General features: G+C 48.7%; 1 protein-coding gene across 2 annotated transcripts; it reads left to right on the plus strand.

The window, feature by feature from the left end:
* The first annotated feature begins 885 nt into the window (after nt 1-885).
* NFRKB (nuclear factor related to kappaB binding protein) lies at nt 886-23,897 on the plus strand. 2 transcript variants are annotated; one of them, XM_088476247.1, is made up of 26 exons: nt 886-943; nt 2,189-2,327; nt 3,859-4,060; nt 5,134-5,261; nt 5,388-5,562; nt 5,645-5,749; nt 6,513-6,586; nt 11,029-11,113; nt 11,422-11,599; nt 11,794-11,902; nt 12,079-12,205; nt 13,075-13,140; nt 13,485-13,564; nt 15,686-15,729; nt 15,936-15,996; nt 16,142-16,316; nt 16,428-16,534; nt 16,831-16,954; nt 17,035-17,114; nt 17,399-17,613; nt 17,698-17,965; nt 18,049-18,246; nt 19,116-19,799; nt 20,594-20,700; nt 21,014-21,149; nt 23,396-23,897. In XM_088476247.1, the coding sequence occupies exons 2-26, from the start codon at nt 2,199-2,201 to the stop codon at nt 23,519-23,521; spliced, it is 3,783 nt and encodes a 1,260-aa protein (XP_088332373.1). In that variant the 5' UTR covers nt 886-943; nt 2,189-2,198; the 3' UTR covers nt 23,522-23,897. The 2 variants fall into 2 exon arrangements, with proteins under 2 accessions (XP_088332373.1, XP_088332372.1); XM_088476246.1 differs by lacking the exon at nt 886-943 and adding an exon at nt 966-1,083.
* The last annotated feature ends 879 nt before the right edge of the window (nt 23,898-24,776 follow it).

Consider the following 24,776-nt stretch of genomic DNA (forward strand, 5'->3'; position numbering starts at 1 on the left):
CCCCAGCAAGATGCACAGCCCCATGTGATGGGATGATGATCCCTATTCCCCAGCAAGATGCACAGCCCCATGTGATGATGATCCCTATTCCCCAGCAAGATGCACAGCCCCATGTGATGGGATGATGATCCCTATTCCCCAGCAAGATGCACAGCCCCATGTGATGGGATGATCCCTATTCCCCAGCAAGATGCACAGCCCCATGTGATGATGATCCCTATTCCCCAGCAAGATGCATAGCCCCATGTGATGGGATGATGATCCCTATTCCCCAGCAAGATGCACAGCCCCATGTGACGGAATGATCCCTATTCTACAGCAATATGCACAGCCCCATGTGAAGGGATGATCCCTATTCCACAGCAATATGCACAGCCCCATGTGACAGGATGATCCCTATTCCCCAGCAAGATGCACAGCCCCATGTGATGGGATGATGATCCCTATTCCCCAGCAAGATGCACAGCCCCATGTGATGGGATGATGATCCCTATTCCCCAGCAAGATGCATAGCCCCATGTGATGGGATGATGATCCCTATTCCCCAGCAAGATGCACAGCCCCATGTGATGGGATAATGATCCCTATTCCCCAGCAATATGCACAGCCCCATGTGACGGAATGATCCCTATTCTACAGCAATATGCACAGCCCCATGTGAAGGGATGATCCCTATTCCACAGCAATATGCACAGCCCCATGTGACAGGATGATCCCTATTCCACAGCAATATGCACAGCCCCATGTGACAGGATGATCCCTATTCCCCAGCAATATGCACAAACCCCATGTAATGGGATGATGATCCCTATTCCGATCCCTACACTCACGGGCTGCAACACCCTCCTTAGCTCCCCAGCCAGCTCCGGCCCGCACTACACTTGTCCCACAATGCGCTGCACAAACATCCGGGCCTCCTGTCACTCACCCCGCAGCATCATGGGTAAAGGAAATATGCCCCGCGTGTGCATGTTTGCTTCCGGTGTGTTACTTCCGGCGGGGAAAGCGGAAACCGGTACCGGGCAGGATGCCGTGGAGGGCGGAGGGCCGCGCTGTCCGGTGTGGGGAAACGGGTGTCCCCAGGTAGGGTTAGTAAGCAGCCCCGTGGGCGGCAATGTGTGACACCCGAGGGCAAGGGACAGATCTTGTGCCATGTGTGGGCGAGCAGAGGGGCAGCTTCTGTGCCATCTGGGCAGGTTTTGTGTTGTATGGGTCAGTCAGAGAGGCAGGTTCTAGTTGGGGCCACTTGGGCAGGTTCTGCAGCACTGGTGGGATGGGCATCTATGCAGGTTCCGCAGCACTGGAGTGACGTGCACCTGGGCAGGTTCCGCAGCACTGGGACAAGCACCTGGGCAGGTTCCGCAGCACTGGAGGGATGGGCATCTATGCAGTTTGCGCAGCACTGGTGGGATGGGCACCTATGCAGGTTCTGCAGCGCTGGCAGGACGGGCACTTGGGCAGGTTCCGCAGCACTGGAGGGACGGGCACCTGGGCAGGTTCCGCAGCACTGTCGGGATGGGCATCTATGCAGTTTGCGCAGCACTGGTGGGATGGGCACCTATGCAGGTTCCGCAGCGCTGGCAGGACGGGCACTTGGGCAGGTTCCGCAGCACTGGAGGGATGGGCACCTACGCAGGTTCCGCAGCACGGTCTGGATGGGCATCTGTGCGGTTTCTGCAGCACTGGCAAGGATGGGCATCTAAGCAGGTTCAGCAGAACTGGCGGGACGGGCACTTCGGCAGGTTTTGCGCCACTAGTAGGATGGGCACTTGGACAGGTTCTATGCCACTGGTGGAACGGGCTCTTGGACAGGTTCTGTGCCACTGGCGGTATAGGACAGATTCTTTTCTAAATTGGGCTTTATACAGATACTTTGAAACTTCAATTAAGAGGTTCTTGCTTTGTTAACTTATTAATATTCTTGCAGAAATCATTAATGGTGTGCATGGGTTTTGGGCAGCAGACACTCTAATGTCATGTACTATGTCACACACATGTACGCTCTGCAGTCTAACACGGGACCAGTGGCATTGTTATATACAGTACACATATTGAACATGACCAATATCAGCTCATGGCTTGTGATGTGACAATGCTGTGTCAGGGTTCTGGAGATACCACCTGCCGTTCAATGTCAGTGCTGTTACCCAACTCTATAGAAATCATCCTCTGTTTATTATCTCACTAGTTAACAAGCCATGGATTCCCTGGACACTATGCTGACTGATCCTCTGGATCTGGGGCCATGCAGCAATGGGACAGGTATCATGGAGGAGTGTTTGCTTGGGGGAACTAAAGTCAGTCTTCCTGAAGATCTGCTGGAGGATGTGAGTACCCCCATGATGTTCTCCCTGTCCTAACATGTAGATCTGCTGGAGGATGTGAGTACCCCCATGATGTTCTCCCTGTCCTAACATGTACAATGCTCTTTTATTACTTTTGCTGTGTTGATTGAAGCTGGAATGGTCGTCACCTCACCCCTAGCTGATGCTTTGCTTTCATTTGTTGAACCTACTATCTTCATAGTAGTTGAACTCCTCCATGTCTGTGTTGTGTTGCTTGCTGTGTGAACAGATTGGTCTCCATCAGGAATAGCATTATAGAAAGTAATTGTCCAACTTTCCAAGTACGATCTATTCAGCCAACCAATAGAGAAAAATCTATATATCATTATTCTGATTGTGTTATTCTATAAATCAGAAAGTTGGATTTGTGTTCTTGTAACTATTAAGATACTTGATTCTGGGAAACGGCAATGTTGTGGGGTGGTTTTGCTTTGGTTGCGATTCTCGGCAAACTTTTACATAAATGTGGCAGCACATGGTAGTATCTACCAGAAGACTTAAGCCGCGTATCCACTTGTAGATATAAATGAGCGATTGAACGATTACGACATCGTGATCGTTCAATCGCTCGTTAATCGTTCATAAATCTGGCAGTTTAATGTCGGAAGTGACCAGCGATGCACGCTCCCGCTGATCGTTTCCGACATCAATCATTGCCTGAACATGCTGGTCAATCTGCCGTTAAAGCCAGATTGGCCATGTTCAGTGCCTGCACTGAATGACATATCGTTCAATGTAGGCACTACAGGGGATGAGGAACGACTGTACGATTACGATGTCGTTCCACTATCTGCAAGTGGATACGCGGCATTAATGGAAAACATTCTCTCAAGGGACAGATGCACTTCCTTTTCCAAACTATGGGCCTGATTCAGAGCCGAACGCAAAAAGCGTGCGCTCGCTCTGATGAATCAGGGCGGCCGCATGTTTTTTTAAATCCGGCCTCCTGGCCACTCGCATAGCTGTGGGTGACCACCCACAGCTTAAGCGAGTGGACAGGTGATGGTCGCGACCATTGGGCTTGCGACGAGACCCTTGTGGTAAAGTCTCGTTCCCGCAAGCCCCAGTGAGCTGCTGGCTCTAATAGAGCCGGAAGCTCACCACTGACATCACTCGTGATGTCAGTGGGGACGCCCCCAAACAGCAGGCGTTCCTTCGGGAACGCCTCCGTTTGGCAAGCCACCCCCCCGACCCGCCTACCAAACGGGGCGAGCTGTCGATCAACATCGACAGCTGCCCCTTTTGGATTCAAGCGCACTGCCTAACAGTCGACCCGTTTGCGAGCGGGTCTGAATCAGGCCCTATATTTTTAATCCTGGTCTCTAACATTTACATGGTACAAATAACTTTGATTCTCCGGGGAGGGAGCTTATGATGAATCATAGTTATATTGTGTTACCTGGTGTATTACGGTGATACCATTAAGGTATTGATCTATAAAGTGTTACCTCCAAATTCATTCAGATCTTGTCCCTTGTTACAACCCTCTCTCCTTGTTTTCTGCTGCCCCCAGCCCGAGCTGTTCTTCGACGTGGTCAGTAAAGACACATGGCAAAATGTTCTGTCCGACTCGCAGCGAGAACACCTTCGCCAGTTCCTGCCTAAATTCCCGGAGGACAACGCCGGGCAGCAAGAGCAGATCATCCAGGCTCTCTTCAGGGGAGACAACTTCCGGTTCGGGAACCCGCTGCATATTGCTCAGAAACTGTTCCGAGGTGAGGTTTAGTGCCGTCTTCCAACCAAGCAGTGTAATGTAGTGTTCATTCTAGCACCCTGCACCTGTCACAACCCGTGCAGGTCATCTTTCCTGCCTGGGGTATCACTCTCTGCTCTGGTGCTTCTAGCACACAAACTACTGAATCTCAGCTGTTTGTTGCATCAGCTGAGTGTGCTAGAACACCCCAGGCAAGATAGGGGAACTGGACGGGTTGTGATAGGTGCAGGGTGCTAGAATGAAGACTATAATGTATGGGCACAATGTGCCTTATCCCTACATGTTACTAACCTGTCATCTGTTGTCTGTGTGTCAGGCGAGTGTGCAAATCAAACAATGTATAAGCTGTAATCGGAGCAATAATAGTTCAGTGTTTTAGAACAGAATATGCCATAAAAACGTAAAGGGGCTGTTTAGTAACTGTAGATAATATTATGACAGGTAAAGGTGTGCTGATGTTAGAGGGGGATGCGGTCAAAATGCTGACGGCCGGGAAGCCGTCTGACTAAATCCCGGCGTCGAAATCCCGACGCACGTCTAGATCCCGATGCTGGAATCTAGACAGAGGGCTTCCCGAACGAAGGTAAACTGGGCAGTGTTAGCGCTTAGCCACGGGCGGGGTTGAGGGTTAGGTTAGGGAGCCCCCCTGAGGGGGTTTAGGGTTTGACATCACCCCGGGAGGGTTAGGTTTAGGATGCGGGGAGGGGGGGGGTAGACACCACCGAGGGGGATGTTAGGGTTACGCATCATTAAAGGAGGGTTGGTGAGGGGGGGATGTTTAATGTACTTACTAGCCCCTGTCGGGATCCTAACGGTTCTGGCTGCCAGTGTCAGTATTTAGTCCGCCGGCATTACATACCGATTCCATTAGAGGCTACTTAGTAATAAATGGCACATTATCAGATGCTTGGCATGAGATGACCAGTAACCCTGCAATGTACAGTATCATGGCTGGAACCTAGAACCAGGTTGCCTTTTTAGATCTCTGCTCTTGTACGACCCAGGCTGGTTCCAGGGGTCAGGAGGGGGTGTAAGATGATTATTTAAAGGATGTTTGTTGTTCCTGTGTTTTAGACGGTCACCTGAATCCGGAGGTGGTGAAGTATCGACAGCTGTGTCTAAAGTCCCAGTACAAGCGATATCTGACGTCTCAGCAGCAGTATTTTCACACCCTGCTGAAACAGATCCTGGCATCCAGGAAGGTACAGCCAGCGACCCACTTTTACACCAGTTACACTACACCCTATGGGACTCGTACCGTTCCCTATTTTGCTTTATTTCAACTAACTGTCCCTGGTATCTCTTGTTATTTTATTTACTGACTGTAGGAGCTACTCGATGTTGCAAGGAAGAATGGGCCGGACCTGGTGATGAAGAGGAAACCCCCCTCTCTGCGTAACTCTCCGGAGGAGAGGGAGAGGAGGGCACAGCGCCGTTACCTGAAGATCTTAAGAGAGGTGAAAGAGGAGTGTGGAGATGGTACCTTGTCTTCAGAGGAGGAAGGTGAGGCACCTGGCACTGGACAGCCCTACTTCTCATTACTGGGCTTACCACAGTGTCCTCACACTTTATGTTTTATCTGTAGATTTCAGTTCCTGGCTTCCAGGCGGGTCACCCACCCATTCTCCGGGGGCTGCTGTCCCTCTCCGTTCTATCCCCACACTTTCCACTCAGGACATGAAAACCGCAGGTGAGGTTGGCACATGCGTCATTGTATATCAGAGATACAACTCCCAGACTTCTCAGCAGCTGCAGTGCATAACCTATCTGCTCTCCTTAATCAGCCTTTGGAGAATTTTTTTTTTTTTTTTTTAAATATTGCAAAATTCTAAAATGGCAAAATGAAGATACATGGAGGTTTATTTAGTAACATTGCCGAGCAGTGAATATACACTAAACTCTATGCCACTAGCCCGGCCAGACATGTTTCCAAATGATCATCAGTACAAATCGCTATTATATGATGTAATGCGACTAGATTTGCCACAATGCACCAGTGTTTTCCTGGGAAGTGAAACAGATTTGTAGGCTGAGATGGAGGCACATATGATGGGAATGTGGAAGCGGGGCAAATCGTGGGTGTTAGCATTTAATTGTAATAAATCCTTATTGGCGTTCAGTCTCTGTACTGTGCAAGTTATGTACTGTAAATATAAAGCAGTGAGTCTAGTAAATAGTAAATACTCATCCAGTTCAACACTTCATCCTATAAATATTCTCGATGGCGTCTTAGGGGCTGATTAAGTTCTCTGCGATGTGATGTGATGTTCCGCACCCCTAGGGGTGTGCAGGAGTACTTGCGATTTCGGTGCACATTCAATTGAATTGACCCCCTAGCGCCCACCTGGATACGTATTTTTTCATTCCTTTCTCTCGGTGTAGTAATAAAAAAAAAAAGTGTGACGCTTTGCAGCAAACATCTAAATGCCACACATGTATCTGTTTTATGAAAGACAAAATTGAACTGACTGAGCGTGACCTGAAGCTGCTGCTGAGAAAACACAGCGAGAAAAGGAAACATCAGCCGGTGAGTATTGCTGTATGTGTGCGTTTATGGGTTAAATCTCTGCATCAGAGATCTGGAAGAAGAAAGTAAAAAAAAAAAAAGAACATAACACATTTTTTATATGTGTTTTGTTGTTTTTTAAATGTCCTATAAGCTATTCATGTAATCATAAGAAAGCGGACATCACTCATTGGTCAGGCTCCAGTGGATTCAAGTGCTTATTAAATGAACATGTTTAAGGTGACTAATGTAATGTTTCTCCAGGACACTATTTGTCTCGTTTCTGAGTTTAATGTCATCGCAGCCTCCTCATCTGTTCTGTACGCCCCCTGTGACAGGGTCAGTATAGCATTAGGGAATCCCCTGTTCTGTATGCCCCCTGTGACAGGGTCAGTATAGCAGTAGGGAATCCCCTGTTCTGTACGCCCCCTGTGACAGGGTCAGTATAGCAGTAGGGAATCCCCTGTTCTGTACGTCCCCTGTGACAGGGTCAGTATAGCAGTAGGGAATCCCCTGTTCTGTACGCCCCCTGTGACAGGATCAGTATAGCAGTAGGGAATCCCCTGTTCTGTACGTCCCCTGTGACGGCGTCAGTATAGCAGTAGGCAATCCCCTGTTCTGTACGCCCCCTGTGATAGGATCAGTATAGCAGTAGGGAATCCCCTGTTCCGTACGCCCCTTGTGACAGGGTCAGTATAGCAGTAGGGAACCCCCTGTTCTGTACGCTCCCTGTGACGGCGTCAGTATAGCAGTAGGGAATCCCCTGTTCTGTACGTCCCCTGTGATAGGGTCAGTATAGCAGTAGGGAATCCCCTGTTCTGTACGTCCCCTGTGACAGGGTCAGTATAGCAGTAGGGGGAATCTCCTGTTCTGTACGTCCCCTGTGACAGGGTCAGTATAGCAGTAGGGAATCTCCTGTTCTGTACGTCCCCTGTGACAGGGTCAGTATAGCAGTAGGGAATCCCCTGTTCTGTACGCCCCCTGTGACAGGATCAGTATAGCAGTAGGGAATCTCCTGTTCTGTACGTCCCCTGTGACGGCGTCAGTATAGCAGTAGGGAACCCCCTGCTCTGTACGCCCCCTGTGACGGCGTCAGTATAGCAGTAGGGAATCCCCTGTTCTGTACGCCCCCTGTGACAGGGTCAGTATAGCAGTAGGGAATCCCCTGTTTTGTACGTCCCCTGTGACAGGGTCAGTATAGCAGTAGGGAATCCCCTGTTCTGTATGCCCCCTGTGACAGGATCAGTATAGCAGTAGGGAATCCCCTGTTCTGTACGTCCCCTGTGACGGCGTCAGTATAGCAGTAGGCAATCCCCTGTTCTGTACGCCCCCTGTGATAGGATCAGTATAGCAGTAGGGAATCCCCTGTTCCGTACGCCCCTTGTGACAGGGTCAGTATAGCAGTAGGGAACCCCCTGTTCTGTACGCTCCCTGTGACGGCGTCAGTATAGCAGTAGGGAATCCCCTGTTCTGTACGTCCCCTGTGACAGGGTCAGTATAGCAGTAGGGGGAATCTCCTGTTCTGTACGTCCCCTGTGACAGGGTCAATATAGCAGTAGGGAATCTCCTGTTCTGTACGTCCCCTGTGACAGGGTCAGTATAGCAGTAGGGAATCCCCTGTTCTGTACGCCCCCTGTGACAGGATCAGTATAGCAGTAGGGAATCTCCTGTTCTGTACGTCCCCTGTGACGGCGTCAGTATAGCAGTAGGGAACCCCCTGCTCTGTACGCCCCCTGTGACGGCGTCAGTATAGCAGTAGGGAATCCCCTGTTCTGTACGCCCCCTGTGACAGGGTCAGTATAGCAGTAGGGAATCCCCTGTTCTGTACGTCCCCTGTGACAGGGTCAGTATAGCAGTAGGGAATCCCCTGTTCTGTATGCCCCCTGTGACAGGATCAGTATAGCAGTAGGGAATCCCCTGTTCTGTACGTCCCCTGTGACGGCGTCAGTATAGCAGTAGGGAATCCCCTGTTCCGTACACCCCCTGTGATAGGGTCAGTATAGCAGTAGGGAATCCCCTGTTCTGTACGCTCCCTGTGACGGCGTCAGTATAGCAGTAGGGAATCCCCTGTTCCGTACACCCCCTGTGATAGGGTCAGTATAGCAGTAGGGAACCCCCTGTTCTGTACGCTCCCTGTTCACCTATATGAAAAATACATGAATTTAAATGGAATAATCTGACAAAGTTACAAGTAGCAATGAGTTGCATTATGTGGACAGTCTTGTTGTGGTGCAATGTAAAATATTTGGTATGGTGCAGGGGGTCACTATAATTACTGTATACATACTACTTGTGGTATGGTGCAGGGGGGTCACTATAATTACTGCATACATACTTGGTATGGTGCAGGGGGGCACTGTAATATACAGACTTGTTATGGTATGGTGCAGGGGGGCACTGTAATATACAGACTTGTTATGGTATGGTGCAGGGGGGCACTGTAATATACAGACTTGTTATGGTATGGTGCAGGGGGGCACTGTAATATACAGACTTTTATTGGTATGGTGCAGGGGGGCATTGTAATACAGACCTGTTGCATGGTGGGGGACACAGTATTACGCAGACTTGTTATACTGTAGTATGGTGCAGGGGGGCACTGCATTACACAGACTTGTTATGGTATGGTGCAGGGGAGCACTGTATTACACTGACTTGTTATACTGTAGTATGGTGCAGGGGGGCACTGTAATACACAGACTTGTTATACTTTAGTATGGTGCAGAGGGGCACTGCATTACACAGACTTGTTATACTGTAGTATGTTGCAGGGGGGCACTGTATTACACAGACTTGTTATGGTATGTTGCAGGGGGGCACTGTATTACACAGACTTGTTATGGTATAACGTAGGGGGGCACTGTAATACACAGACTTGTTATTGTATGGTAGGGGGATAGCTAATACACAGACCTGTTATTGTATGGTGGGGGCACTGTATTACACAGACTTGTTACACTGTAGTATGGTGCAGAGGAGCACTGTATTACACAGACTTGTTATGGTATGTTGCAGGGGGGCACTGTATTACACAGACTTGTTATGGTATAACGTAGGGGGGCACTGTAATATACAGACTTGTTATGGTATGGTGCAGGGGGGCACTGTAATATACAGACTTGTTATGGTATGTTGCAGGGGGGCACTGTATTACACAGACTTGTTATGGTATGGTGCAGGGGGGCACTGTATTACACAGACTTGTTATGGTATAACGTAGGGGGGCACTGTAATACACAGACTTGTTATTGTATGGTAGGGGGATAGCTAATACACAGACCTGTTATTGTATGGTGGGGGCACTGTATTACACAGACTTGTTACACTGTAGTATGGTGCAGAGGAGCACTGTATTACACAGACTTGTTATGGTATGTTGCAGGGGGGCACTGTATTACACAGACTTGTTATGGTATAACGTAGGGGGGCACTGTAATATACAGACTTGTTATGGTATGGTGCAGGGGGGCACTGTATTACACTGACTTGTTATACTGTAGTATGGTGCAGAGGGGCACTGTATTACACAGACTTGTTACACTGTAGTATGGTGCAGGGGGGCACTGTATTACACAGACTTGTTATACTGTAGTATGGTGCAGGGGGGCACTGTATTACACAGACTTGTTATACTGTAGTATGGTGCAGAGTGGCACTGTATTACACAGACTTGTTATACTGTAGTATGGTGCAGAGGGGCACTGTATTACACAGACTTGTTACACTGTAGTATGGTGCAGGGGGGCACTGTATTACACAGACTTGTTATACTGTAGTATGGTGCAGGGGGGCACTGTATTACACAGACTTGTTATACTGTAGTATGGTGCAGAGGGGCACTGTATTATACAGACTTGTTATTTGTATGGTGGGGTCACTGTATTATACAGACTTGTTATACTGTAGTATGGTGCAGAGGGGCACTGTATTACACAGACTTGTTATTTGTATGGTGGGGGCACTGTATTACACAGACTTGTTACTCTGTAGTATGGTGCAGGGGGGCACTGTATTACACAGACTTGTTATACTGTAGTATGGTGCAGAGGGGCACTGTATTACACAGACTTGTTATGGTATAACGTAGGGGGGCACTGTAATACACAGACTTGTTATTGTATGGTAGGGGGATAGCTAATACACAGACCTGTTATTGTATGGTGGGGGCACTGTATTACACAGACTTGTTACACTGTAGTATGGTGCAGAGGAGCACTGTATTACACAGACTTGTTATTTGTATGGTGGGGGCACTGTATTACACAGACTTGTTATTCTGTAGTATGGTGCAGGGGGGCACTGTATTACACAGACTTGTTATACTGTAGTATGGTGCAGAGGGGCACTGTATTACACAGACTTGTTATTTGTATGGTGGGGTCACTGTATTATACAGACTTGTTATACTGTAGTATGGTGCAGGGAGTTACAGATCACTTACAAGTTCCCTTTCTCTCCCGCAGGATCATCCTGATCTGATGACCGATGGTGTAACCATGAATGATATCATGACTCGGGTCAACGCCGGCAGGAAGGGCTCTTTATCAGGTATTGTGAGGCTGTAATACTCTTCCTGTTATATATACGGATTATGTTGCATTGTGTGAATATCGGCCGCATTGCAGTAGTAACATTTACCGGTCATGCACATCTCGAATAGAATTTGGCTAATTTTTAAAAGTTAATTCCAGTCAAAAATATGGAGGAAATGTATTAAAAGCCGAACAGCGCAGAACTGCGCCAGACAAGCTCTCGTCTCTCTGTCTCCTGTCGCTCTGATCGCTCCGTGCTTCCCTGGGAAGATATGGCCACTTCTGTCTGCCAGTTGTGGACTGAGCAGTATCCATGTTTTCCAGCTCTCTTTGACCTGGCTACAATGAAGAAACGCGTTAAGGAGCGGGATGAGCGGAAGAGGAAGAAGCTGAAACCCATAAAGTCTGAGCCGGACGATTACCCAGATGCCCCTGAAGAAGCAGAGGTGATGCCGGCTTTGCTCCCCAGTGACGCCATCGCCATGACCGCTGTGAAGGAAGAGTGAGTCCCTCGTCACTGGGCGATAGCTCTGTGTATCTCTGCATAGCACCGATGCTTGTAGTCCCTAATAATCATTGTATTGTGCTCTGCGCTTATTGCTCTGTATATGCCGCTGGCGGCTCTGCGGACATGTCTGAGTCCCATCACCCGCGTCTCTGACCTGGAGTCAGCATGTGCTTCTCCCTCCCGCACAGGCCCATTGAAGACGTGAAGCCACCTTTACCCTTCAATGAGATCTCCGCCTGCTTCTTCACCCTGATCCTAGATATCCTCCTGGTCGAGGGCCCCTCCAGTCTCATGTTGGTGAGTAAATCCTTCCCCCACGTTAGGGCTTATATACTGACCTTGGATTTGGGTACTTGTCATTATGCTCATTAATATACTATGGTCATTGCTGTGTGTGTAGGGGGTGACACAGGGTATACGGAGGTTTATGTGCTGGTAATAAGTATTTGTCTTCTCTCATCCTGGTCTCCCAGCTGGAGGACAAGGTGTCCCACTGGCAGTCTTCTCCCGCCAGTACCTTAAACAGCTGGTTCTCTGCTGCCCCCAACTGGTGCGACCTGGTGCATACTGCTCTTCTGTACCTGAATGGAGACAGCAAAGGTGAGGTGTAAAAATCCATGTTCTCCAGTACAGTGTAATGCAGCAGAGGCTGGGTTCTAACCTTTTCCTATGGGAACACGAAATACACAAATGGAGAACGGTTATGCCGGGCAACTGAATGCCAGTCCCTTGTGTCACTGCTGCGTGTATACAATTAATGCACTAACCTGGAATATATAGCCCAGGCTTTTGTAATGTGATTCGTGCAGAAGATTTCTATCACAGATGGTGTAACGGTTAGCGTTACTGCCTCACAGCGCTGAGGTCCTGGGTTCGATTCCCACCACGGCCCTACCTGTGCGGAGTTTGTATATTCTCCCTGTGCTTGCGTGGGTTTCCTCCGGGTGCTCCGGTTTCCTCCCACACTCCAAAAATATACTGGTAGGTTAAATGGCTCCCAACACAAAATTACCCCTAGTGTGTATGTGTGTGAGCATGTGATAGGGATATAGAGTGTAAGCTCCACTGGGGCAGGGACTGATGTGAATGGGCAATATTCTCTGTAAAGCGCTGCGGAATATGTGTGCGCTATATAAATAACTGGTAATAAATAATAAAATAAATATTATTATAACTGATGCTAATATATTGACACAGTGCCCCCTGGTGTCTATCTCTGATCACTGTCGTGGAAACGTCCTAGTGGGTGTATCCGGTATGGCGTGTTAATTCCAGCAATAAATGCTAGTAACCTGGCTCATGCATACTAATGGTCACTGCTGGTTTCACTATCTACTCAATCCTGTAGTTACTCCTCATGGTGTCCTCTGGTGCTTAGTTTATATTTAGTTCTGCCATGATTTAAATGTATATGAATCGGGCTTCTGGGTGCTGTACTAACCCCTTTCATTACTGCTCGCTATTTGCAGAAGGCTTGCCTGGCTTCGCACCATTTGTGGAATTCAGGGAGAAGACTCAGGAGTGGAAATGTTTTGGTGAGTTCCCCCGAATCCTCTCGTTTCCCTTTCCCTGTGGCGCTGCGGGTACAGAGAGGTCTGATTCCCCGGCTGTTCTTCTCTCATGTGCTTCTCCTTCCCTTACTCCAAGCTCCCCACAAGGGCACCTAACACCTGGTTGCTGACGCCCTGCTGCTCTCTTGAGTGTTATGATCGCTATTACAGCAATGTTTATAAACCATGTCCTTGTCCTGCGTTGTTTTGTACTGTAAGTCGCTATTTTCTTGTTTGCTCATTTGTTTATGTGCTATGTGAGGCACTGCGGAACCCTTGTGGCGTCATATAAATAAAGGGTGATAATAATAATGTGTTATTACTTGCAGCTCCCCCCGGCGACTGTGAGAAGGAACTTGTAGCTCTCTTTCATCTCTGGCTGGAGACAAAGGACCAGATATTCACCAAGGTGAGGTCACGGCCTCGGCCTAATGAGCAGCCATGTGCGCATAGGACATACGGGGGTCATGCGTGTTCCCTTCTGAGTCAGTCACGTCATATTGTATTACACTAGCGGTGTTCTGAGAGCAGCGTAAGGCTCTGTACAGATAGCAGCAGATCTACCGTAAGGATGTGGGCGGACAGGACCAGCGCCTTTAGCAGAAACACTTTGGCGCAACTGACCGGGAAAAAGTATAGTATAGATAATTATAAGTAATCTAATTATTAATTATAGAATTATTATACCTAAGCGAACACTACTCACTTGATTGTGGCGGAATTTTAAGCATGGGGAGTTTTTTTATCTCTTTCCTCCAATATCAGTCTCTCTTGTGTACCCATCTTTCTGATTAATTATTTTCTTAATTCAACAGTTTATTTCAAGGATAGAAGTTGGCAATTAGCTGATGTCCAGAAAACTTATAATTCACTTTGGCAGCGTACCAGATAGAACAATCATTTCTAATAAGGAAATGACTCCGTACAGGAATTGGTTCTTTAGTGGATTTGTTCTGGTACGGTTGTGTCCTTACTCACTCAGAGCCGTATTTAATTTGAGCTGAGCCACGATACGTTTTCGCGTCCCGGACTTTTTGCCTGTTTTGTAGGTGGAAAATTATCGCACGCGTGCCCCGCTTTACCTCGTATTCCATTTGAAAGTACCAGAAAACGGGACCCAGCGAAACTTTGAACAGGCGGAAAGTACTGTGAGAATTGAGGAAATCAGCCTGACACCCCCCAAAAGATGCTCTGACATGGGGGTTCCCTATGGTACCCCCTGATTTGGCTTGCTGAAGGTATTTGATGTTTTTAAACGGGCTCAATAGCTGCTAAATAGCGTTTTTCTATACCTGATGCAGCATAGTATTCAGGAGTATTTTTTCTTGAAAATAACTTATCCCAGCAAATTTGGGGTACTTGAAAATGGGGGTCAGCATATTTAAAAGTTGCTAAAGTGAAGTTGAAAAAAATCGTGAAAAATCCACCTGCCGCAAGCCCCTGCAATGAAAAAAACACTTGGGGCATACTAGGGGACCCCCGCAGAGTCAAGTTCGCTAGTTTTTAACTTTGTCCCCAACATTTTTTTTTTGCCCCCTTTTTCAAAGTCATTTTTTGGGGTGTCCTTAAGTGTTTTTAAATTTTTTTGACAGTTTACCTTTGGGAGACTGTCTGAAGCCTGCAGGGGGTCCCGCAACGTTGCACCCCAAAACGCCAATTCTGCACTTTTTTCCACCTGCTATTCATAGGCGAAACTTTTTTGCCTAGTATATTGCATCACCTAGGCGGAAAGTCTTTCAAATTGAATACGGGGTAAAAGCTAAACAGGCGAAAAAGTATTGCGGATCCGGACTTTTCGCCTCAAATTGAATACGGGCCTCAGTGTCTATAAAGCGCAAGACACCCGGAGTAACTGATAAGAGCAGAGGCTAGCAGCTTACCGTACTTTTCTTTACTAGAGGCTCCGAGCTGCCACTTTAACTGGAATTGTTTTTACACACATACAAAGTTGCAGACAAAGCACAAACGGAACTCTGCGTGAGGAGATCCCGCGGCCCCTGCTTTGGAGCCCTTTTTACGCAGATTCCGGCTCTGACGCGAACAGATGTACAAGTGTCTCGCATCAAATTGATCAGTGTAATCTAGCAATGTAGCTTTGTCGCTCCCAGTTGTTTGTTTATGCGAGAAAGGTGCTTGGCATGGCTGGGACGCACAGGTCCTGGCGCGCCAAGAGTGGCTGTTTGGCGTGACGGAGGCCAGAGTGTATAAAGACACGTCTCTAGAGACATAAGAGTCCCGACTTGAAATGCTTGACGTGAGTTTCACGGGTGTGACTGCCCACTTTCAGCACTTTGCTAAAGATGATGGTACACATGCAGTGGTGATCACCGATCACACCGAGTAGTGTTGGCCGGGACCTCATTTGAATGCCCACAAAGTGTTGGTCCATTTACTACAATCTTGTACGATATACACCATATTTATTTTTCCTTTTTTCGCGATCACCTTCCCCAATGAGTTTCCTCACCTACTCCTATCTCATAGGATCCAGTCAGTGTTTCCTGTGTAATTATTCTTTATTTCCTCACAGGAGCCTGAAGAGAGCATGGACAATGGGACACCTGTTCCGAGGGTGTAAGTACAGAATCCTCTCTCTTTCCAAACTCTTCTATGCTGTACATTTGATCATAGATTAGTGCGTAACGAGCTTTATGTGCTGATATTTGTATAACATACAGTTAACATTATTGAGGTTTTTGGGGGGGGTTTTCGCTGTTCCTTCAGCTCAACTTCAGTAATGTACTCCAGTCTGTTGACGCTTGGGTATTGTCACATTTCAGGCGGACGGACTACATTGTGCGGCCCAGTTCTGGGGATGAGAAACGTATCTTCCAAGAGCAGGTAGGAGCTCACCATTAATTGTTGAGTTTTCATTTTCTAACCCAAACTAGACAATAAATGGCAGAATCTGGTGGTGGCCGGTAATGACGCCTACTCTGCACCGTTACAGCAATCTGATGTTAGCTTTTGTGTTTCCACCACCCAGGAGAGGCACCGTTACCTCCAGCCTCACAAAGCCTTCACTTTCCGCATGCACGGCTTTGAATCCGTTGTGGGTCCTGTCAAGGGCGTCTTCGACAAGGAGACCTCTCTCAACAAAGCTCGCGAGCATTCTCTGCTTCGTTCCGACCGGCCGGCTTATGTCACCATCCTCTCTTTAGGTAAAGTGCCACAAGCTCTGTTTTGGGGGTTTTACCTGTACTGGAAGTAAGCTGGGAATGAGTACATGAGGCTGCTGCTGTTATAGTGTAAATATTATTTTCCCCCACCAGTCCGTGATGCTGCTGCCCGTCTACCAAACGGAGAGGGGACACGGGCGGAAATCTGTGAGCTACTGAAAGACTCCCAGTTCCTGGCACCAGATGTTACCAGTGCCCAGGTGAGCCACGCTTGTACTGAGCACACCAGTAGTCAGATGGTTGTGGACATTTATTTAATTTCATTGTAGATGCATGTTTAATTCAGATACAAAATTTCTATTCCTTTCGATGTACGTTTTAATACCAAAATCCTGGTTCCTGCTCCACACACGTTCCTTTTCCAGCTGAGCAGCGTTGGGGTAGAACCCCGATCAGTGGAGATCCTGGAACCCGTGGAGTTCTCCTGATGACAGCAGGACGCGCTCTCACCCGCCGGTCTCCTGTTCAAGCTACTTAATTCTTCCTTGTTCCTCAGGTTAACACAGTGGTGAGCGGCGCGCTGGACAGGCTGCATTACGAGAAGGATCCCTGTGTGAAGTATGACATTGGGCGCAAGCTGTGGATCTATCTCCATCGAGACCGCAGCGAGGAAGAGTTTGGTGAGAAGTTTATAGATCAGCAGAGTGAAACACATACACCATGTGGGGTCCGTTCTCACGTTTTCTCTTGTCCTCTCCAGAGAGGATCCACCAGGCTCAGGCTGCGGCAGCCAAAGCGAAGAAAGCTCTCCAACAGAAGCCGAAGACTCCGTCAAAGATTGTACGTCCTGGTGCCTGAGCCTCCACTTCCTCCGCTCCGTCATTCTATTTAGCATGTCGCCGTTTGCAAAAATCTATTCTGTAGGACAGAGCTTATGTTCCTGTATGGTTCCCATAATCTTTTATGTTCTCCCAGATTTGTCATATATGCAAATATGTTGGGAACCACCTCTTTCCAGGCCCCAGAGCTGGCACACTGACCAGCGGGGTCCTAACGGAAATTTTTAGAGAAGGAGCCTTCATGAGAGCTGGAAAGTGATGACAATAACTCTGGTGTCTTTGCAGAAGTCTGGCAGTAAGGAGTTTCCTATAAAAGGCAACGGAACCCCCGAGACAGGGCAACTGAACATCAATGAGTGTAGCATGCCGCTAACACCTGGGACCCCCAGCACCCCTACAACACCAGCACTTCCAACAACACCGCTGTCCCCCTCAACGTCCACTGCTGTCAGTAAGATTGTCACCAACAGCGGCCCAGAGCCCCTTAAATCCAGTCAGAGGTAAGAAATGTCTGGAAAGTCTTTTCTTAACCACCTCGGCTGATTTTGTTGTCTAAATGTTTCTCCTTTTTGTCATTTCCACAGCGTTCTCCTGGTGTCCTCTCCGGCCATGCCTCAGCTGAGCACCTTGCTGACTCCCTCTGTGACTAGTCAGGTGACCGCGGTGACCGCAGCGCCCCTGAGGACCCCCTCTCTCTCTTCTGCTGCCACGATTCCCCAAGTGCGAATTGTGACGGCTTCTGCCGCTGTCCCAGCCACGCCACCTCCGGCCATTGTCACTCAGTCTCTCTCTCCCATGTTGTCTCACATCAGATTGCCGGTCACCACTGCGGCCACCAAGGGATTAACGCAGGTAAGGAATGGCCTGACCGCCGGTGGTGAACAATACTATATAATTATCTGTTTTTGGTCCATTCAAAATGTCTTCTAACGTAGGTGGTGTCGATGCCGGTGAAATCGCAGCCAGCTGTTGGGGCCCAGCGCCTTGTGTCCTCAATCTCCACTCAGGGAGGCATTTCTGTGACGACTTTAGCCGCGTCTACGGTAGTCGCTTCCAAGCCGGTGGTTAGTTCCTCTGCCAGCTCCGCTCCGACTATCCTTCAGAGCATCACCGGGCAAAGCATTCTCAAACAGGTAAAAGTGTGGAGGCCTTTCTGCTCGCACTTTACACATTAACATGTGATCTGCTCAACCTGCCGTGTTTTCATTACGAGTTCAGTACATCGTGTGTGTGTGTGCACATAAGCGAGTTTTGCAGACTTTTTTATTTATTTTTTAATTTGACCATTTACACTTTTTAACACGTAAGAAAAAAATTATCAACCTCTAAACTAGTTCCATGTCGTTCTCTGCCAGTTTCCCAATCCCATTTCCTATAAAATTATAGCGCTTGTAGTACATTAGTAAAGGTAACTGCCTACTCTCCGATATTCTACATGACACCAGGGGCCTCATTCAGAGGCGGTCGTTAGATGCGGCCGCTTGCATCCTGAACGGCCGCCTCCATGTCGGTCGTTAGGCTGTGGGTTTCCACCCACAGCTCTAATGACCGACATGGGCGATGGTCGCGACCATCGGGGCCATCGCGACCATCGGGGCTTACGACCAGACCCTAGGGGTAGGGTCTGGGCACTCGTAAGCCCCAGAGAGCTTCTGATGATGTCAGTGGGGCCGCCCCCAAACGGCAGGCGTTCCGTTGTGAACGCCTCCGTTTGGCCGGGCACGCTCCCGGCCCGCCCAGCAAACGGAGCGAGCAAGTCACTCAACATCGACAGCTCGCCCCGTCTGCTACGAGACCCCTAATGACGGAGCGCCCGTCGTTAGCCGGGTCTCGCGCATGCTCACAACGGAGCTGGCTCCGTCGTGCGCATGCGCTGTGGGGCAACATCGAGTCGGTCGCGAGCGCTCACGACCGACTGAATAAGCTCCCAGGTGCCTGAATAATGTTGGTTCTGTGTTTTCCGAATATTTGACCATGTAGTTTTTTTTTTCTTCTCCACCAGGTGGCTCTGTCTGGGCAATATGGGATGAAGGCTCAGTCTTCCTCCAGCCTCCCACTTTCGACCACCAATCTCCGGATACAGGGCAAGGATGTCCTGCGCCTTCCACCTTCCTCCATCACCACAGATGCTAAGGGCCAGACTATTTTACGTATCACACCTGATATGATGGCGACATTGGCCAAATCCCAGGTCACCGCTGTTAAGCTGTCTCAGGAACTCTTCTCTGCTGCCCCTACAAGCGGCTCCGGCAAGGCTCTCCTACAGATGTCGTCTAGTCCCTCTTCCCCGTCCCCTCCAGCACCCACAACCATCAAAGTCACTCCTGAGGCCAAACCGGCGGAACCGAGTAGTACTGGTTTCAGGCTGATGCCGGCTCTGGGGGTTTCTGTAGCTGATCAGAAAGGCAAAGTGAGAACTAGTGCCGAATCTAAGCCAGGCACCACAATAAGGATAGTGCAAGGACTTGGTGTTGTGCCTCCTAAGGTCACAGCTACACAGAGTATTACAGTAACTGCCAAACCAGTACCTGTTGCTTCCTCTACTGTGGTCAACCCAGTTCACACAGCCACAACCTTAAGCCTTTCGTCTGTGACCAGCACTGGGCTAAAACCTGCGCCTACCAGTGTCCCCATGGGAGCTGCGACAGCCACTATACGGCAGATTCCGGTCACTACAGCTCAGCAGGTGAGAGACTTGTGGCTTCTCGGTAGGGGGTGGTTAGAATCCGAAGGCAGAGGGTGGTTTACAGTTTTATACCAAACACGCATGTGTCTATAGAAATCCTCCAAGAGCAGTTCTGTACCATAAGATTTGCTTAGGAGACCGCTGTGATGGTAAGGGGTTTGCTGTTAACCAATCAAAAACATACCACCAAACTCCCGGGTCCGACCCAGGTTTTGGAACACACTTCCAAATCGGGACAGACCCCTATCACACCGCGGCACCGACCCGAGTTATTCCTGGATCCGCGCCCTTCACACTGCATCCCATGTACAGTAGAACTCACCGTTGCTTGGTGATGGCATCATCTCCAAGCACCGGGAAATTAGGATGTTGCCCGGGTTGGATTCCCGGGTCACTAGACCCGGGTTTTTTTGGGGGGACCCTTTTCCACTGCGCTGTGACCTGGAAATAATCCTGGTCACTGCGGCAGCGGAAAAGGGGTATAAATATGTCTGTTTTTCTATTAGTATGAACATGATGATGGGTTTTTCCTTCGAGACACTTTAAATTACTTTTATTTCATATATAGAAGTTTAGCAAACGCTGTGCAAGCTGCAATGAGTGAGAGCAAGTACATTGATGAAGCTCTCTGCGTCCGTTCCTCAAGGCGTGCGTTGTACATTATATATCAGATAAACCTCTACACAAGCTCTAGGAACCTCATCTCTCATAGTGGGGGAGGGGGGCTATTGCCTAATCCAGCCACACTGATCTCATTGGATTATTGCCAATTTACATTCGTGTTCATCTTTCAGGGTAAAATTCCAGCGCGGATCACCGTGCCGCTCTCTGTGCTCGGTCAGCCCATGAAAGGGAAGAGCGTCATGGCGGCTCCCATCATCAAGGGCAACTTGGGAGCTAAGTAAGTCTGTGCTCTGATTAACCCCTTCCCAGTCAAAGCAGTCTAGATGCATGTCCGTGTGTGTGTGTGCGATCTAATCCTATTCACATTCATTCACTTTAGTCACATGGCCTAGGACTCAGTGTGAATGGTCACTAAGGGTTATTAATGCAGCAGCGCTGCTCTTCATTATACCAGATTCCAGTCTTGAGGCTGTCAGTGCATGTATTCCAGGTGCAATAACTGCATGTATCAGGCATTGATTAATACTCCTGTGATCATTGGTATTTCTCTCTCTCTCTCTCTCTCTCTCTCTCTCTCTCTCTCTCTCTAGTATAAGTGGGCTGGGGCGGAATATAATCCTGACCACTGTGCCAGCTGGGACCAAGCTTATAGCCGGTAACAAACCTGTGAGCTTTCTGACCGCCCAGCATCTACAACAGCTCCAGCAGCAGGGACAGGCTACACAGGTACGCGGGACCCGCTGGGGAAAACTGCCACCTCCAAAAGGGCCACTGTTGTGTAAGCTGTCCTAATTTATTAGCTTTAGTGAGTGATTTCGCTGGTAGCTTCATTCACGTAAACCACAGCGCAGGAATGAAAAAGCAGCGTTCCATCAGGTCATAGGGCCAACAACCCGAGTGCCGGGAATTGTAATTCATCACATTTACGTGTGTTGTGCTGGGGCGTGATGTATGTTCTGGCTAGTGGATCCCCCCCCCCCCCCCCTCTAGAACGTGCGGCAGATCTTCCTACAGCCTTCAGGTGTCACTCTTACTTTTCTCATGTTCTCAGCTGCGACGTATAATCGTTACATTGCACACTGGGAACTAGTGACCTCTCTCTAGCGCAGAATTAATAGCTGTGTCTTAGGAGAGCCGTTATAAGTGATGCAGGACTGGTTTCGTTTTGGGTGGGATTTTGTGACTTGAGATAAATACATAATGTAGGTCACTTTAGAGGAGTTCTTTGGGATAAGGCGATGTCGGCAGGTCCCACTTGCACGCAGGCCTGTTCATTAGAGAGAGTGCTGTAAATGTTATTTATTAAATACTGATACATTCTGTTACTTTTATTGGGGATCCTGTAACAATGGGGGTACACAGGTGCTAGTTGGAGCTTTTTTTTTTTTTTTTTTCCAATAAACTAGTTCATGCTCCTCCCCCTCTATATCCCACAGTCCCTGTTTTTCCCAAGTGCCCTGGGAATAAGGAGCATTCTAGTACTGCTGCCTAAGGAATCTTTGTGTATTATCCTTTCATTATGGTTTATTTTTGCAGACAGCACCATTGCTGCTGAGCTTGTGACAGCCAGACAGCTGTAGGGAAATGTTCCTATATGAATGGGGACTATGTATGGGAACTGTGGGCCTGATTCAGACCCGGTCGCTATCTGCGTATGCTCACTCGATGCGTATGCAAATTTGTCAAAGTGACGCCACGGAAAGCGATCGCTCGCCAAGGCATAAGCACGCCCACCATGTCTTAGCGAGCGGCAACTTTGTGTATGCGTACGCCCAATCGCACAGGCAGAGCTGCCCACCAGCACCACGTCATCTCCAGGAAGTGTAATAAAACATTGGTACATCGAGTACCATCGGATGTGAACGCAGTGCTTGTGGGAGCTTTACCCTAGTGCAAGCATTGCGAGGAAATTGGTGTAAAAAAAAAGGCAAGTGACGTGTACTATGATGCTGCGTTGAAACACCCAGGCGCACCTGTGTTCGCATCTCCAACCACCCCGTTATTAGTGTCCTGCCCCTGTTACCACCCACAAACGGCCTCTCCTGTCACCCATTACCCTGGGCTGCCTTTGCTGGGCGAGCGAGCGGTATGCAATCGCAGTGCGTAGTTTGCGCACGCGCAGAACGAAGCGTGCGCGTACGCAGGACATCTGGCCGCTTGCGAGCGCACACATATAGCGAGCAGGTCTGAATCAGGCCCTGTGTGTCTACTGTCGCCGGTAGTAACGGAGGACTTCCGCGGCTGCTGCCAGCACCTATGGCAAAAGTTTTATTATATTATTTCCTCTCCCTATGCTGGGGGCTGCGAGGAGTTTCTAAATAGTGGTCTGATTGGCGCTGGGCTGGGCAGTCTGTATTAGGGTCAATAGATATTTCAGTCCCCCTCATGCACAGTACCCATGAGACAGAGGGGAGGAATTTATGTGGACATTTGCACCCGCACCGGGAACGCCCACTGCGAGGATCTTGTTCTTCTCTGATGTGCAAGGGGAGGTTATGAAGCTGGCTTTCCTGTTCCAGATAGGGTGACTAATATGCGTACCACCAGGTCGGTGAGTGCCTCCTGGCGGGTGCAGCATAGGGTCTCAAATGAAGAGCTGTGCCGTTAGAATAAAAATAGTACTTTTGTAATTATGGTAAATCCTTTTCTCATGGCCCATTGGGGGACAACACTGCCCCCTTCCCCATTTATACTCTGGTGGTTCTCTGTTGAAATGTAGTTCCTCCTTCCTGGGTGTCTAGAGGGGGAGAAGATTGGACTTTGGTTTTTTTCCAGTCACTGCCGGGGCTCCTACTCTCACATCTGTACCCCATTGTTCCATGGTTCTCTGACCTTCTACGAGAAAAGGGAACCTGTGCCTAGAACGGCTTGTTGGATACATTATGCCTGCGTTCTCAGACTCATCACCCTGTCGCTATGTCAGTATAATGCTTGTGGGTGTGCAATAAACGCTCTTCTTTCATCTCTGCCAGGTGCGTATACAAACAGTCCCGGCCTCTCACCTGCAGCCGGCCTCCTCGCCTGCAGCGTCCAAGGCCGTCTCCACTGTGGTTGTGACAACGACCCCTCCTTCCAAACCAACCCCGGAGCCACAGTGACTGGCGAACATTGTGAGATGGCAGCGAGTCCCAGCTGGGTCCTGCTCTCCAGCTTGGAGCGTAATCATTTCATGGAAGCGGTCTGCAGAAGGGCAAGACCTCAGCGGTTCATAAAACGCCCATATATTAAGTCATGGACATTTCTAATGGACACTCGAGGTCCTCGAACCCTAGAGACTAATGTGCGGTGTCATTTTAATCTCCTCCTTGTAAAATGCCCCATTGTTGACGATCTGTATAGTTACCTGTGAACACAGGGGACTCTGTTTTGTGTTTGATCTTTTACGTTTTTATGCTGTAAGAGCAAAGGGTTAAGCAAAAAAAATTAATATATATGTACTTTGCCTTTTGCCTGTAAATGTAAAATATATTTAAGACTGAATGAAGATATTGTGTCGCTGTTTTTATCAGAAGTAGAGATGTGCGGTTCTCTAGAAATCCGAATCCACCCGAATTTCGTGAATCCGGGTAAATCCAAGTCATGGTTCTAATCTCCTGAGGAGATCCGGATAAATCGGGGTCACGGTTCTGATCTTTTTGCGGTTCGGAATTCGGGTTTTGGATTGCCTAAATTAAATGATTTTAGCTATTTTTTAAACTTTTTATCTATTTTTATTTTAAAAAAATCCAGAACCAAAACACTTGCGCACATCCCTAATTATAAGTGGGGTATGATTATTATTACAAATTAAGAGTAAATGAATGACATCATCCTTATGTTTATTTGAGTGACTCTATAGTTACCTGTAACCGTCCTGTGGCGGAGGTCTGGGAAAACTAGTCATGAGCCCTGAGTCCTGGCACTCTCACCCATAAGTGGGCACTTAGACAAGCCCTACACCAGGGATATTCAACGTGTGGCACTCCAGCTGCTGTGGAACTATATTTCTACTTCAGGGTCCACAGGGTGACCTTGGGGTATAGCTGGTTCCTGGATCCTCGGGCACCACGGAGTTAAAGCTTTTAGCTGCTCCCAGGATGCACTTGGGTCCAACCTCCCCTATACCCCGCCCCCGAGCCACAGGCACCTCAGTTTAAGATGGTGCCCGGCCGGAGTCGGGTCACCCTGCTGGGGGGGGGCTGCAGGAGCAGCCCCCTAAAGCTTTTTATTTAACTAGGTTAAATTTATTTTTACTATAGTTTTGTTCTCCAGAGCAACAGCGCTGGGCTGTCTGTACAGACGCCCACGCTGCCGCTCCTTCTAACTGCTGGCGCCGCGACGCCAGCACTGAACTGGGGATCGCGGCGGGGGAAG

The sequence above is a fragment of the Taudactylus pleione genome, unplaced genomic scaffold (genome assembly GCF_031769625.1).
Source record: "Taudactylus pleione unplaced genomic scaffold, aTauple2 ptg000185l, whole genome shotgun sequence".
In the NCBI taxonomy this organism is placed as follows: domain Eukaryota; kingdom Metazoa; phylum Chordata; class Amphibia; order Anura; family Myobatrachidae; genus Taudactylus; species Taudactylus pleione.